The 17,212-nt window shown below is 36.0% G+C and overlaps 1 protein-coding gene across 3 annotated transcripts in view; it reads right to left on the bottom strand.

Annotated features, from left to right (window-relative positions):
- Nucleotides 1–17,212, bottom strand: part of CCSER1 (coiled-coil serine rich protein 1) — a 1,509,256-nt gene that overhangs the window by 1,322,232 nt on the left and 169,812 nt on the right. For all 3 annotated transcript variants that reach the window (XM_055435111.2, XM_055435112.2, XM_055435115.2), the window contains exons 2-3: nt 15,082–16,443; nt 7,904–8,088 (exon numbers count right to left, since the gene is read on the bottom strand). In XM_055435111.2, coding sequence (XP_055291086.2) covers nt 7,904–8,088; nt 15,082–16,402 — 1,506 coding nt within the window. In that variant the 5' untranslated portion in view covers nt 16,403–16,443. The remainder of the gene's footprint in view (nt 1–7,903; nt 8,089–15,081; nt 16,444–17,212) is intronic.

Consider the following 17,212-nt stretch of genomic DNA (forward strand, 5'->3'; position numbering starts at 1 on the left):
CACCGAGTCGGTGATGCCATCCAACCACCTCATTCTCTGTCGTCCCCGCCTCCTCCTACCCTCAATCACTCCCAGCATCAGAGTCTTTTCCAGTGAGTCAACTCGTCACATGAGGTGGCCAAAGTATTGGAGTTTCAGCTTTAGCAATTACTTACAACTGATGTTAAAGCATTTGAAAATGAACTGATTTTTCTCTCTGAATATGTTATTCATAGCATTGTACACCAAACATACAAATTATGACAGCTTCAAAAATAAAAATTACTCATCCCAAAAGCTAAAGTGAAAAGATCAAAAAAAAAAAATGAATGAAATATTTTACCTCCTTCTTTTTTTTTAAAGGCAATTCTGAATCTACAAGTTTATAAGAAAAGGAGATGGAATAAATAATATATGTATGTGATATATATTAATTAAAAATTTCTGGTAAAAGCCACATAATTAAAACAAACCGTTTTAACCATATTTAACTACAGTTCAGTGGCACTAAGTACATTTACATTCTGTGCAACTCTCAGCATCATCCATCTCTCTAATTTTTCCCTTTCCTAAACCAAAATTCTGACCCCATTAAACACTTCATACCCCTTCTCCACCTCCCAAACCTCATAGACATATTTGACTTAGAACTTGTATTTATTTAATGGGTTCTCAATAATATCACAAACAATTGACTATTTCTTGCCCTCTCTGTATGGCCAGACCATAACTATTGCACTGATAGGATCCTAAGAGTCATTCTATAAGGTTGATTATCCTAAATGAATGATGCTTCTACTGGAACAATATTAAAGTTGATATGGTCTTAATCAAGTACTTAGCATCAAAACCCAGAGTTTTATCAAACAGTGTATCATAGAAACATCTGTACATTGCGTAAATTAAGAATATAAAAAATATGCATATGTATACCACACACAGTGATTGTACTAAAGGCCTTAATTCATATCTATAGTGTCTATATCACAACCTAATTAGCAAGTTTACCTTTAATTCACCAATACTTACTGTACATCAGGCACTTTTAAGTGCTATAAGAAATGCTAATATATACGAAATGTCTTCCATTTAAAAGACTGAATGAAATCAAATTATAAAATGAGACATATTCAAATAACTACATAGTGAGTGCCAAAGACAACTTAGAAGGACACTGATAGGAAAAGTATAATTAGTAACTAGAAAAACCAATAAAGGCATTATGGATTAAGGCTATTAATCTAAAATTACTTATCAACAAATTTAATTGCATGTGTAATGACTGATACTTATGACTCTCCTTCTTACAATATATAAGGATTGAGGAGAATGATTTGTATGCCCCCATTTTCTTAAATAGATTAATGACTTCCTTTTCTCACTAACTGTCCTTGTAGCATGCAATGATGTTAGCTTTAATTCCATTCACAATGTTCCATGAATGCTGAGATCTTTAACTCTCAAGAAGCCATTAACATTTTTATGTATTTGAAAGTCTTATTTAAGATTTCAGGATTAAGAGGAGAAATTTCTTAAATCAGGTCTTCCAATTATCTTTCATTGCTCTTAATTTTGAGCCTGAACAACTTTCATGCCACAAAATGGAAATGTTAAAGTGCATATACTAAACAAGCCCAGGAAAGCAATTTTCCCTAGTGGATAGTAGAGGTGGGATATTTTAAAACAGATTCTTTAAACAGTAATTTTGTACTTTCTTCGTAACTGTCCCAGTACCTCCCAGAGTTCCTTCTCACCACTATCACTGTCCTCAATGCTAGAAATTAGCCAGGGAGGCATGCATACAATTAACAGTGTCAATTTGTACACTGGGATACAGAAATGCATGTGGCCTTTTCTAGTCCTTTTAACTTTTGATATCAATTGTCACAACCCAAATCAAGCATGCCCCCACACATTCTGAATTTTAAGATGGTCAAAATGGTTAAATCTGTTGCATTGATAAGATAAGGTTAATGTCTTCCAATCTGGAACTATAAAATCCTCAAGGGCTGTCTCTTTGATCTTTGCATCTTCAAAGTAAAGTTCTGAGAACAAAGTATTAAGTTTTCAATAAACATTCACTGAAAGAAACTGTGAATGAATTGATGAATGGATGAATGAATATGGAAAATGCTAACAAAGGAGAAAACAGTAAGCCCCAGAAGAAAAGTGAATGCAGAGTTAAGTGCATGGCTATTTAACACCGGGTTTTATTAGTCTTAGATTAATCAACTAATGTTATCGTCAATAACATTTAAATTCTAGATTTCAACATATAGAATTAAAACAATTAAAATACAACATGGAATGCTGATGATATGCAAGTCACTACTTTTTTTCTCAACTATAAGTCTGATCCATTCTTCCAGAGAAGAAGTTCTATAGTTCTTGTTTTTACTATGAAGCAGGATGCCAAACTGCAAATGAGAGGAATTACACTGTGTCAGAATAAAAATGGCCATAAGTGAACACTGTCAGAATCACTCAGCACAAAGAGTTCACAGCAACTTTGTGCACATTTGCTGGGTAATCGAAAACTAACACAACTTTCCAAACCAGCTTTTACTGTAATAAAAACAAGTATTTCCAAATATACTAGGATTCCCAAACGTGGAGTCAAGTAATTTAGATATATACAAGACTTTTCAGTCAGGAAGAGAACACATCTCAAAAGACAAAACTTGCAGTTAGAATGAACTTTTCAATTCCAAGATGTTTTCCTCTTTCTGAACCATAACGACAAACTCAGTATGAGGCATAATTTGACTTTAAGACCATCAAATGCCAGTAAACAAAAAGGAGGGGACGAGGTAAGCAGGAAATCACAGTTAAATGAAAGAACTGAGATACAGTATACTATTTGGGAAGATGATAATAGTGCCCCTGATCCAATATCTGAGTCTCCATCATCTAGACACATGGACGGATTACTCCCAGATCCCTTTTGTGGCTAGTTGGGGCCAGGTGATTAGATTTGCTCAATGAGTTGTGAGAGGAAATGAAGTCTCTCACAAGTAAAACATTTATTACTGGGACGAGGCCTCCAGAGATCTCTTTTTACCACAGTGAAAGGCAATGTTTGCAAATGGCTGCTGCTTCACCAGCCTGGATATAGAAGGAGGAAACACTTAATGGAACTCCAGCACCTACCACAATGAACATGTAGTCTGAGCAAGAAATAAATCTATATTATACAGTTACTAGGATCTGGAGGTTATTTGCTCTTCATGTAGCCCAGCTTATCCTTTCTCATACACTCAGGCACTTTACTTTCTCTAGTGATTCCAGGTGCTATAAATTGTTTAACAAACACAAATCTATCCTCACATTAATCCTTTTTTCAGAAAAGGGTGATCAAAAACCAAGACAAATCCTTATATTTAATCATTTATACACAATAATCTGAAGGGAAAGCTTTGAAAAAGAGCGAGCCTATTTCTAGAAAGATTATTTTTAAATGTTTGGACCATTCTAAGGAAAGTATCAAGAAAGTTACTCAGGAAAATTAAGGGAAGTCTCTATTTAAATCAGTTTGAAGAAATATAATAAATTTGAATGTCTATCAAATTGTTACAGATATGCTTGATTTCTTGTAATAAATGTAAGCAAAGTCCAATTCTTCTGACTCACTGATGTTCAAATACTTAACACATCCTGCCCTTTCCCTTTCATACTGTATATACCCAAACTGTACAAAAACCCTAGCATTCTGGTCTCTTTCACCTATTACCAATTAGGAAATATTTTTCATCATTCAGAGGAACATTCAGCATCTTGAAAATAGAGCCATACCCATCAGTAGAATTAAACCTTCTTGAAATACATGAAGTACTCTAGCACCTTCTAAGTATAAACACCTTCTTTTGTGACAAAGTTCCTTTTTGGATATTTCTCATCTGATACTGTCCATCAACATATCAAGAAATATTATCACATTTTAAATCCAGAGTAAGTACTAAATTTTGTTTCTTTTTTGCATCCTTTACAGACAATTTTAGTCTAGACTTAGAGTAAGCACAGGTTGCCTTACAGGTGTTAACTTCATTATACAGAAATAACACAAGATGAAAAATTAAATTTAAATCTATCCCATTCCCCTCAAAGCATGCAGAATTTATAGTTAAGAGAGCAAGCATCCAAATCTAACCTCTATCTCTGCCATTTACTGTGTTTCTGAGCAAGTTGCTTATCTTCTTACTGCCTTAGTTTCCTCTTTTGCAAAATGTGTTCAATAACAAATTCACTCAGTTCATAATATTGTGAGAATGGAATGTGATAATATATGCGAAGCATTAAGAGTTGTCCCTTCGTTGAAATACGTATTAGAATACATGTTACTACTATTTTTCTAAAAGGAAAGAATAACTGAACCATGCATGCATTCTCAAATACATATAATCGCCTGAATTATTTTCGAAGAGGAATATAGAAAATGTATGCTATTTTTCACACATAAAGCTATAATTTCCTAAATATATGTCACTTGTTTCACATATAGCTAAAATTACCTTAAAAAAAAAAATCCTAGCATTCCTTCCTTTTAATGCTAGGAGTTATATAATACAATTTATGCAAGTTAAATTAACTATTAAACTATAAATTAAAGATTGAGACATTATTGCAAAGTCCTAATAAATAGAGTCATAAAGTAATTCTGATCCATTTCATGTGCAAATTTCAGTGTGTCAGTATTTATTTCAACATATCTTACCTGTGAATTCAGTGAATACATTTAACCAAGTTTCTGTCCAATCTTCACAGCTTTTCCCCTATCATGACAATGGTGTAATCCTGACATCTAGCGGAGAATCTACATCACTGCAGATACACTTTTTGAAAATTTATAAAAAACCTCAAATAAAATAACAAAATCTTATTTTTACATTTGACATTTAAAATTTTAAATCTTGAAAGCATATCTGAGACGAATAATGATTTTGTGGTGTTACAAGGACAACTATATAAATGCATCAATAGCATGAAAAACGTGATATAAAAAGAATAAGTAAAAGGCCCAACTTTGGGCAACGGTAATAAACAGTGCACACTTCTTAATATAAATTCATCTCTATAAAGGGATAATAGAAATCTGGTGAGGAAAAAATGTTTTGCAACAATTCACTGGCCATAAATTTTAATGTTGCATCAATTGGAAATCTATTTTAACATGTTCTTGTGTTTAGACAAAAAAATCAACTGCAATATTGCAATAACAATATAATATGTTCAATGCAAATGACAGAAAGATGAAATATAAAATAATGTAATGCAGCTATATACACAAATATAAATACACACATAATCATTTTTTAGCATAATAGTAATAAGAAACCCATTACTGTCTGTTGTTTTGTAGATACTGATCTGTAAAATCTGGCCACGCCTGGCCTCATGGCTAGAACCTCTAACTTCAAGCACAATGGCTTTGCTATCACTCAAGGTTGCCTCAGTAACTTACTGCTTCTTCACATTGCAATCCTCAGTGATGACCTAATATTTTCATATGAAACATAATTATCTAAAACATATACAGATATAAGTGATTTAGTTTTGAGCATTTTTCTCATATATCCATTAGTAAGTAGGTAGATAGATCTTTTTTAAAAAAACACTGTTAAACACTAGAATCAAAAACACCACTGAGAAAGGACACATTTGTGACAAAGGGGGCAAAATGAATGCAAAAGGCAAGTCCATCCCAGAATTTGTGAGACCTGAGGCCTCACAGACCTTCTGGGCTGCATTCACTTGTCATCTTTTTCCACCCTAGCTGTATCCTGTGCTATGAGGGAGCTAATGCAATTACCTCTAAGACATTTCAGCTCACAAGTCCAAGCTTGCACCCTACTCTCCTATACACATCCCATTTCCACCCTCATGTGCAGGCTTTTACAGTTTATACCAGGAATCAGGAGTCTCAGTCACCCAGAATGTGTTAAAGCTTTGGACGGGCATATCACCTTGACCCCCAAAGATCTTTACCCTGTGTGAAAGGGGAACTGTATTAGGAAAGGGCAAAGTAGAATCCATGAAAGGGTCTGAGAGTAGCACTGGCATAGGCGTGGTTTAAACAGGACATTTTTTAGGTGGCTAGAGGATGAAGAAATAGTGTGAAATGATGACGTCAGAGGGTGTCCTTGTGATCAGCATTTTTCTTAGTTTGCATATCACAGGGTCTTGTTCTAGAATAAAAATATCATATTTTCCATGGAAGTAAGGAAGACAGGATTTAAGAGTCGCTATCCTGTTGTGCTTCTATTTGTCCTGAGAGTCTCAAGTGAAAACTTATCCTCTCTGACTTATAACAACAATCATGCAGACCAAGTTTCCCTTCATAACAACAATAATGCAGACCAAGTTTCCCTTCAAAACACAGACTCTTCAATAAGTGGTGCTGGGAAAACTGGAAAGATACATGTAGAAGGATGAAATTAAAACATTCTCTAAAACTACATACAAAAATAAACTCAAAATTGATTAAAGACCTACATGTAAGACCAGATACTATAAAACTCCTAGAGTAAAATAGGCAGAGTACTTTTTGACATACATTGCAGAAATATCTTTTTGGATCTGCCTCCTAGACTAATGGGAAAAAAAATGAAAATAAACAAATGGAACCTAATTAAATTTAAAAACTTTTGCACAGCCAGTATTTTGCACAGTCAGTTATGTCCAACTCTTTGCAACCCCATGGACTGTCCATGGAATTCCCCAGCCAAGAATACTGGGATGGGTTGCCATTCCCTTCTTCAGGGGATCTTCCCGATCCAGGGATCGAACCTAAGTCTCCTGTATTGCAGACAGATTCTTCACCCTCTGAGCCACCAGGGAAGGAAACCACAGACAAAATGAAAAAGCAACCTACAGACTGGGAAAAAATGTTTGCATATGATGATATGGACAAGGGATTATTTTCCCAAACGTACAAAGACTTCATGTGGATGGCCAAGAGGCACATCATCAACAAAAGATGCTCAGCATCACTAATTATTAGAGAAACACATATCAAAACCACCATGAGATATCACCACATACTAGTCAGAATGGCCATCATTAAAAAGTCTACAAATAATAATTGCCAGAGAAGGTGTGGAGAAAAAGAAAGCCTCCTACACTGTAGGTGGGAATGTAAGTTGGTACAGCCACTATGGAAAATTGTATGGAGATTCCTCAGAAAAGTAAAACTAGAAATACCATATGACACAGCACTTCCACTCCCAGGCATATATCCAGAGAAAATTTCAATTCGAAGATACATGCACGCCAGTGCTCATAGCAGCACTATTTATGATAGCCAAGACATGAAAGACAGATAAATGAATAAAGAAGATGTGGTGTGTGTGTTTGTGTGTGTTCATACATACATGTAATAGAATATTACACAACCATAAAAAATAAATAATGCCATTTGCAGCAACATGGATATACCCTGGGATTATCATGTTAAGTGAATGAAGTAAGTCAGAGAAAGACAAATATCATATGATATCACTTATATGTATAATCTAAAAAAAATGACATAAATGAATTTATTTCAAAACAGAAAAGGACCCACAGACATAGAACACAAACTTATGGTTACCAAAGGAGAAAGTGGTACAGAGGAGATAAATTAGGCATTCTGGAATAACATATTCCCAATACTATATGTAAAGTATATAAATAAGGATCTACTGTATAGTACAGCAAACTATATTCAATATGTTGTAATAATCTATAATGGAAAAAATCTGAAAAAGTGTGTATATGTGTGTGTGTGTGTACATATATATATATATAACTGAATCAAATGGTTTAAAAAAAGAAACAACAAAACTATAGGGTGTCTGTTCCTCAGTCTGCTTTCATTTTGCAAGAGGCATGAACATGTCAGTAATATATGGGATTATTTTATTATACACAAGCACAGGTATATACTTACCATGCTGTTCATTTTTGAAGATGATGAACTTGCTCTTTGCTTCCTTAGACTATTAACTTCTTCTACATTTCCATCTTTTGGTTTCAAAATCATCCTGCTACTCCCTGCAGTTCCTTCTGATGAGGATCGCAGTCGCCTCTCTATAAATCTTCCTTCACGGTATGGACTGAGGCTACTGGCAAGAACTATTTAAACATAAATAAATAAAAATTAATATAAATGCTTAAATGTATTTTTATAAAAGTTCCACTGAAAGCAAAAGGGAAACTCTTAGTGCCATTCAATAATTCTCAATCACAGAAAACTTTTTGAATCAGAAGTGGTAGCTTACTTAATTATGTAAATCATTTTGTAGATCCCATATTTTGGAGTCATCCTTGTTTCTTCATGCTTCACATAAATTGTATTAACAAACCCTGTCCTTATCACCTTCAAATCATATACAGAATCTGATCATTTCTCACTATCTCCCCTGCTAACATGCTGGCACAAACTCCATGAGGGCTTTCCTTGCTTACTGCAATACTTCTAAACAGTCTCTAGCTTCTGCCTAGTCCCACCTGCCTCTCCCTGATAAATACACAATCTATTTTCTACATGATAATCAGAATATAAACTTAAGTGAGATTGATCATGATAATTCCTTTAGTCAGAAAGCTAGTATGCTTCCAATGGGCTACTGAGTTCCTCATGATATGACCTTACTCTCCTCATTGGTCACTTGTTAATCATAGCTATACCCTCATCTTCTACTACTCCCAATTCCTGGGCCTCTCACTGTTTCTAGAACATTGCAGGCGTGCTCCAGCCTCAGGATCTTTACCCCATAGCCTTTGCACCAATATACTTTTCTCGAATGTCTCTATGGCTTACTCCCTAAATTTTTCCAGTATGTTACTTTGAGTAATACCTATTCACTATACTTAAAATGAAAACTAAAACAAGAAACTGTCAGAAAGAGAAATTAAGAAAGAAAACAATTACATCTACAATTGAATGAAAAGAATAAAATACCTAGGAATAATTTAACCCAGGAGGTGAAAAACATATACACTGAAAACTATAAAAGACACTGATGAAAGAAAATGATGAAAATAAAAATAGAGTTGTTTTATGTTCACAAATGGGAAGAATTGATATTTTTTAAAACTTCATACTACCCCCCTTGGACTGCAAGGAGATCCAACCAGTCCATTCTAAATGAGATCAATCCTGGGTGTTCATTGGAAGGACTGATGCTAAAGCTGAAACTCCAATACTTTGGCCACCTCATGCGACGTGTTGACTCACTAGAAAAGACTCTGATGCTGGGAGGGATTGGGGGTAGGAGGTGATGGGCACGACCGAGAATGAGATGGCTGGATGGCATCACCGACTCGATGGACATGAGTTTGAGTGGACTCCGGGAGTTGGTGATGGACAGGGAGGCCTGGCGTGCTGTGATTCATGAGGCCGCAAAGAGTTGGACACGACTGAGTGACTGAACTGAACTGAACTGAACTACCCAAAGGGACCTATAGATTTGATGAAATTCCCTATCAAAAATCATGATGACTTTTTTCACAATCCTAAAATTTGTACGGAACCACAGATGACTCCAGATAGCCAAAGCAATCTTGAGAAAGAAAAACAAAGCTGGAGACATTACAAGTCCTGATTTCAAACTTTGTTACAAAGCTATTTAATCAAAACAGTATGGTATTGGCATAGAAACAGAAAACTTAATGGAATAGAACAGAGAGCAAAGAAATAAAGCCATTCATATATGACAACTCGGAGAAGGCAATGGCAAGCCACTCCAGTACTCTTGCCTGGAAAATCCCATGGATGGAGGAGCCTGGTAGGCTGCAGTCCATGGGGTCGCTAAGGGTCGGACACAACTGAGCAACTTCACTTTCACTTTTCACTTTCATGCATTGGAGAAGCAAATGGCAACCCACTCCAGTGTTCTTGCCTGGAGAATCCCAGGGACGGGGGAGCCTGGTGGGCTTCCATCTATGGGGTCACACAGAGTCGGACATGACTGAAGTGACTTAGCAGCAGCAGCAGCATATGACAACTAATTTTTGACAAACACCCCAATCATATATAATGAGGAAAAGATAGTCTCTTCAACAGAAAATGTTGGGGAAAATGGACAGTCATGTACAAAAAGATGAAACTGGAATATTACACATACATCAAAATCAATTCAAAATTTATTAATGACTTGAAAGTTAAGACCAGAAACTGTAAACCTCCTAGAAGTAAACATGGGAATAAACTCTTTGACATTGATCTTGATAATGATGCTTTGGATTAGATATCAAAAACAAAGAAAATAAAAGCAAAAACAAGCAAGTAGGAATATTTCAAACAAAAAAGTTTCTGCACAGAAAAGCAAATAATCAAGAAAAAAAGAAAAAGAAACAAAGACAACTAATTGGATGGGAGAAAATATGTGCAAATCACACATCCTATAAGGGATAAATAGCCAAATATAAAAGAAAATCATATAAATCAATAACAACAAAAAAATAGGCAAAGGACATAAGTAAACATTTTTTTCCAAATAAGACATACAAATGGCCAACAGGTACATGAAGAAAAAAGCTCAACATTCCTAATGATCTGTGAAATGCAAATCAAAACCACAATGAGATGTTACCTCATTTTTGTTAAGATGGCTATTATCAAAAAGTCAAAAAGAGAACAAGTATTTTTGAGGATGTGGAAAAAAGGGAACCCCTGTGCATTGTTCGTGGGAATATAAACTGGTGCAGTCAATCTGGAAAACAGTATGAAGGTTCTTCAAGAAATTAAAAATAGAGCTACCATATGAGCCAGCAACCTTACTTCTGGTAATCTACCTACAGTCAACAAAATCATTATCACAAAGAGATCTCTGTACTCCCATGTTCACAGCAGCATTATGCACAATAAGACCAATACTGTATGGTGTCACTTACATATGGAATCTTTTTTGAAGAGCTGAACAGCAGAAAAGTGGTTGTCAGGGGTTAGGAAGTGGGAGAAATAGAGAAAGACTGGCAAAAAAGTACAAACTTTCAATTATAAGATAAAGATCTGAGGATCTTAATAACTTGAGGGAGGGGATCTTTTCACAGTGTACACATATATCAAAAAATTACTTCATTCACTTTAAACACATAATTTATTTGTCAATTATATCTCAATAAAGCTAAAAAAAATGCAAACTACAACCCCATTCCCCACATCCTAATCTTTTATTCTGCTTTAAACCCATACTCAGCAGTTATCCATCTGACATTTATTTATTTATATGTTAACTGTCTGAGTATTCCCACTGCAAAGTAAGCTTCATGAAGGGAGGAGTTTGTTTTGTTCATTTCTATATCCTTAATGCCTAAAAACAGTACCAAAACAAAAAGCTGGAAATGAATGAAACTGATTTGTTCAGGCTCATCTATGGGTTTAAGGACTTTTGGCTAGGACCTATTAAGGCAACACATGCCTGTTCTTTGTAGAAAATTTTTAATCCATAAAGGTTAAATTGCCATAGAGCTAACATCTCATTACCAATTCTGAAATGAATGTACACCTAACACATTCAGATATTTGTTAAATAAATTTTTAAACATATTTCATAGTAAGTACAGAATAAATCTAGTGTTATGAAATTAAGCAAATCTTTTTTCTGCAAAATACATTTGTTTAAATGTCTTTAAGAGCTTTAAATTTCCAAATTATAAAATCTTTATGAAGAGCAGATGAATATCTACCATTGATGAAAGTGAAAGGTAGTATGAAACCAACTTTTCCTTTTTTACGTTACCAGCTTATTTGCCTATCTCTATTTTACAAGCTATAGATAATATGAATAATCACCATATGGTAGGAACAAGCATCATGGTGTCAAATTCAGTGAAATTAATTTAATGTATTAAATGGCTTGGAATTAGGATCTCAGTCAACAGATTAATAGTCGGCAAGATAATTGTTGGTCATCACCTAGTTTTCAAAGAGATAATATTTACTCTATTCAGTTTGACATTGAAGCAACTCATCATTTCTAAATAACAATTGACTAGGATAATTATACTTTTACCTTTTTGCATGTTATTTCTTTTAAGAACTGCCTACATCCCAATCTGATGTCCACCATTTGCCAAGAGTATGATTTCAGAAAGTTATTTAACTTAATCGTAAACTTAAATTCCACATAAATTTTTGGTTAGTATTAAATAAAACAATGCATGGAAACTGCTTATCACATTTTGGGGCACATCAGTATCATCATCACTATCATTCTTATAATTATATTATAGTTAAAGAATTAAGCAAGTATCACCAAAAATACAAACAAGGCTACCAAGATCAAAAATTGAAAAAAGTAGGCAGATGTGTAAAAATGATCTTGTATCTAATGTGAAAAAATATTAAAACAACTGGAAAATTAATTCATGCCTTTAAAAATTTAGAATTGCTATATTCGTGGAGAGACTAGTTAAACAAGTCAGATAAGCTTATAATTCTTGATATTATATAATACATAACTTCACTGATCACAAATTTTATTTAACATTTTAATATTATTCCTAATATATATTTCTGCTTTATTGACTATGCCAAAGCCTTTGACTGTGTAGATCACAATAAACTGTGGAACATTCTGAAAGAGATGGGAATACCAGACCACCTGACCTGCCTCTTGAGAAACCTGTATGCAGGTCAGGAAGCAACAGTTAGAACTGGACATGGAACAACAGACTGGTTCCAAATAGGAAAAAGAGTACGTCAAGGCTGTATATTGTCACCCTGCTTATTTAATTTATATGCAGAGTACATCATGAGAAATGCTGGGCTGGGCTGGAAGAAGCACAAGCTGGAATCAAGATTGTCGGGAGAAATAGCAATAACCTCAGATATGCAGATGGAGAAGAAAATGGCAACCCACTCCAGTGTTCTTGCCTGGAGAATCCCAGGGACAGGGGAGCCTGGTGGGCTTCCGTCTATGGGGTCACACAGAGTCGAACACGACTGAAGTGACTTAGCAGCAGCAGTAGCAGCAGATATGCAGATGACACCACCCTTATGGCAGAAAGTGAAGAGGAACTAAAAAGTCTCTTGATGAAAGTGAAAGAGGAGAGTGAAAAAGTTGGCTTATAGCTCAACATTCAGAAAACTAAGATCCTGGCATCTGGTCCCATCACTTCATGGGAAATAGATGGGGAAACAGTATCAAACTTTATTTTTTTGGGCTCCAAATCACTGCAAATGGTGATTGCAGCCATGAAATTAAAAGACACTTACTCCTTGAAAGGAAAGTTATGACCAACCTAGACCGCATATTAAAAAGCAGACACCTTTGCCAACAAAGGTCCATCTAGTCAAGGCTATGGTTTTTCCAGTGGTCATGTATGGCTGTGAAAGTTGGACTGTGAAAGCAGAGCCAAAGAATTGATGCTTTTGAACTGTGGTGCTGGAGAAGACTCTTGAGAGTCCCTTGGACTGCAAGGAGATCCAACCAGTCAATCTTAAAGGAGACCAGTCCTGGGTGTTCATTGGAAAGACTGATGCTGAGGCTGAAACTCCAATACTTTGGACACCTCATGCGAAGAGTTGACTCATTGGAAAAGACCCTGATGCTTGGAGGGATTGGGGGCAGGAGGAGAAGGGGATGGCAGAGGATGAGATGGCTAGATGGCATCACTGACTTGATGCACATGAGTTTGGGTGAACTCCAGGAGTTGGTCATGACAGGGAGGCCTGGCGTGCCGTGATTCATGGGGTTGCAAAATGTCGGACACGACTGAGCGACTTAACTGAACTGAACTGAATGTTTTCAAAAGAGGCTGGGTCATGATATGTACTACAACCTAGTCATTAGAGCCTGATCTTTGGATTTAAATAGTTTAATCAGGCTGTGCCACTAGCCAGTTGTATAATCCCTCAGTCTCAGTTCTCTTATGTGTAAAATGGGGAACATACTAGTTAGTACCTATCTCATAGGAATTATATCATAAACAATTACTCATGAACTTAGCAGCTTTGGACACATTACTTAACCTATCTGTGCTCCCAATTATCTCTCCTGTACAATGAGTTACAATAATAGTAATGATTTCAATCACTTCTAGATTCAATAAATTAATGTATTCAAAGAGACAAAAGAGTAAATGGGACACATTGTTGAGAAAACAGTAAATGGGACTTACTGTTGAAAGAACTATTAGTGTGAATGAAAGTGAAAGTGAAGTTGCTCAGTCTTATCTGACTCTTTACGACCCCATAGATTGTAGCCCATGGAATTTTCCAGGCAAAAGTATTGGAGTGGGTTGCCATTTCCTTCTCCAGGGTATCTTCCTGACCCCGGGATCAAACCCAGGTCTCCAGCACTGCAGGCAGAGGCTTTACCTCTGTGCCACCAGGGAAGCCCTATTAATGTGAATAGTAGCAGCAAAAGCAGCAGCAGTAGTGGTAGTAGTAGTAATCATGGTGGAGAAAAAAGAATAAAAAATAATGCATACAGCCCATCAACAATTCTCTTGAACTGAATTTTATACTGAAAAGCAAAGTTTTCTGTTAAATAATAGACTGTGTTAAATCAACCTTCCCTCTCACTTTTTTGTGCCAAAACATGGATCCTATTTAATAATAAAAAGCTTTGCTAAAATACAAAATAAAATTTATATAAATTTATTTTATAATGGTTAATGTTTAACTAAGATATACCAATATTATATCATGAACTATAAAAGATACTCATTATTTTAGATAAAGCCGTATTGTAAATGAAATTAATTTCCTTCCACTTTCTTCTGAGGCTCAGAATCTGAATAGCACAATTAAGAAAAATGAGTAATATGGCTGAATTACATATCAGAATGATACAAATGAAGTAAGTTTAAGTACAGAAATGATTTAAAGCAAATTATAAATAGGAAAGAATACTGCTGCTGCTGCTGCTGCTGAGTCACTTCAGTCGTGTCCGACTCTGTGTGACCCCATAGACGGAAGCCCACCAGGCTCCCCCATCCCTGGGATTCTCCAGGCAAGAACACTGGAGTGGGTTGCCATTTCCTTCTCCAAGGAAAGAATACTAGAGAGTGAAAATTAAGGAAAACATAGTTCCCATTCATGAGATGGAATAAGAAAATTGACTATAAGGAAAATTATAATTCATATCATTTATTATACAGAGAAAATCAGCATACCTTTGGCAGGATTTGCATCAGATCCGTATGAAGTTTTGTTTAAAACATGATGATCACCAGAAGAGGGTATTATCCTTGAATCTGAACTAGGATGGATCCCTTTCACACGTTCAGCTATTGCTTTATGGTGCTCATAAAATCCAAATTTCCTTGGGGAGCTTGTTGCCAACATTGTTTCACCATTTTGTATTACCATATGCTCTTCTCTTGTATCTGTTGAGAGGTGAGTCTCTGAGTCACTCCCATTCATAACAGGTAACTCAGTGATTTGCAATAACACTTCCTTCTGAATAGCAGCAGAGGTTTCCGGTAAAGAATTAGAGTCAGTGATACATCGACTTTCTAATCTGTATTTCCCAGGAGACACAATTGCACAGGGAACGGTTCCCCTAAGGTCTCTTGTTGTCTTTGTAACAGCAGCAGGATTGGGAGAAATCTGAGAGGTAGAATCATTGTGGCCAAGGTTGTCACAGTGGGATGCCATACTTCCACTTTTAGGAAATGCATCCGCTTCAGACACAGAATCTTCAGTCAAGGCTAAGAACTCTGAAGGTGTCTGAGCTGTAGTAAGATCAGCAGAAAGCAATGGAGATTGTAAAGAGCTACCTGCCCGTTCTGTTACATCCACAGAACAAGATGGAGAACCTCTTACTAACACAGGTTCCCGTTCTTGGTACTGTGTAATTTCCAATGAGAATTCAGATTGTTGTACCAATGAAATAGATTGGCTCTGTGGAACTGGCTTAGAAAATTTATAGTGAGATGAGAAAGATTTAGTAAGAAGCTTCTTTGTTGATTGCTTAACAGAACGGCGAGTTTGTTCTTCTGTGAACCCAGAATCATCCCCCTCACTTTTCCCAGAACTTAGGCAATTTATGAAGACATTTTTGTTAGTCGAGTGTTCCTTTTCCCTTTCAAAATCCTCAGTCAAAGATCTTGTTATCTTCTTATTTCGGGAACTGCTAAAACCAACAGAATGTCTTCCCCTGGCTTTAGTATGTTCTTCCAAACTCAGTTTTTGCATACTGCTCTGACCAGGTTGAGCACCATTTGAAATACTAAGGTTCTGATTTGTAGGTTCTTGCTTAGGTTCACTCCCCTTCTTATGATGAAAGCTGATGGATGGAGTACGGAAGAGGCTTCTGCGTTTACCTGTACTACCTGAGCTTGAGTTAGTGCTGGAAGGAGAGGAACTGTGGACACCGACCGTATTACTGGAGGAGGGTGAAGAAGGAAGAGAATCGTGTTTTCTGCTAATACTCCTTCTGAATATTGGCAACCGGGAGACCAGAGTAGATCGTCTTGATCCAGAGTCCCCCATTGGGACTCCAAGGCTTGTGCTGTGATAGCTAACTTAGTAACCTGAAAAAATTAAAGCAAACAAAATAAGAGAATTAATTTATAAATTAGACATTTTAAAACAAAATATTGTTTTCTCATTCATGACACAAAATTTGTGCTATACTAAAATAATAAATATTACAATTCTGATACTTAAGGAATTCTCTGAATCTCTATGTAGCAAAATATCCAATAATTTGTAGTGAAATTTTATATTGGTACAAAAACTTCAAGATGACCAAGAATAATTAAAGCCTATTCAAAAAAGTACTGTATTAGAAGACTTAAGAATATTATTCAAGACCCAGCCTTACTACTCACACTGGTTCTGTGATTTGGTAAATTGTTCATTCTTAACATTTTATGTTTCTTTATTTAGATTTAGTAGACATGTGACAGGCATGATCACTGTCTTCTGAGTAAAATCCCCCACCACTGCCTGCTGGCCAGCACCAGATGAACCACGGGACTCAACAAGTAACTGACCCAAGCTTAACAGAATCACAGACCAGACTAAGGCATGACCTGATCCTAGAATCTTCACTGAAAGAAAAACCAACTAAGACAAATTTTTCCTCTTGGAGTTTGATTTAGGGAGTTTAGAAATAATCAGTCCACTGGCAGAGGAAAGTAAACCACATCATAAAGGATCTGCTGCTGCTGCTGCGAAGTCGCTTCAGTTGTGTCCGACCTGTGCAACCCCATAGACGGCAGCCCACCACGCTCCCCAGTCCCTGGGATTCTCCAGGCAAGAACACTGGAGTGGGTTGCCATTTCCTTCTCCAATGCA

Source organism: Moschus berezovskii, chromosome 5 (assembly GCF_049115385.1).
Source record: "Moschus berezovskii isolate FMDL1 chromosome 5, NW_MosBer_1.0, whole genome shotgun sequence".
Classification (NCBI taxonomy): Eukaryota; Metazoa; Chordata; class Mammalia; order Artiodactyla; family Moschidae; genus Moschus; species Moschus berezovskii.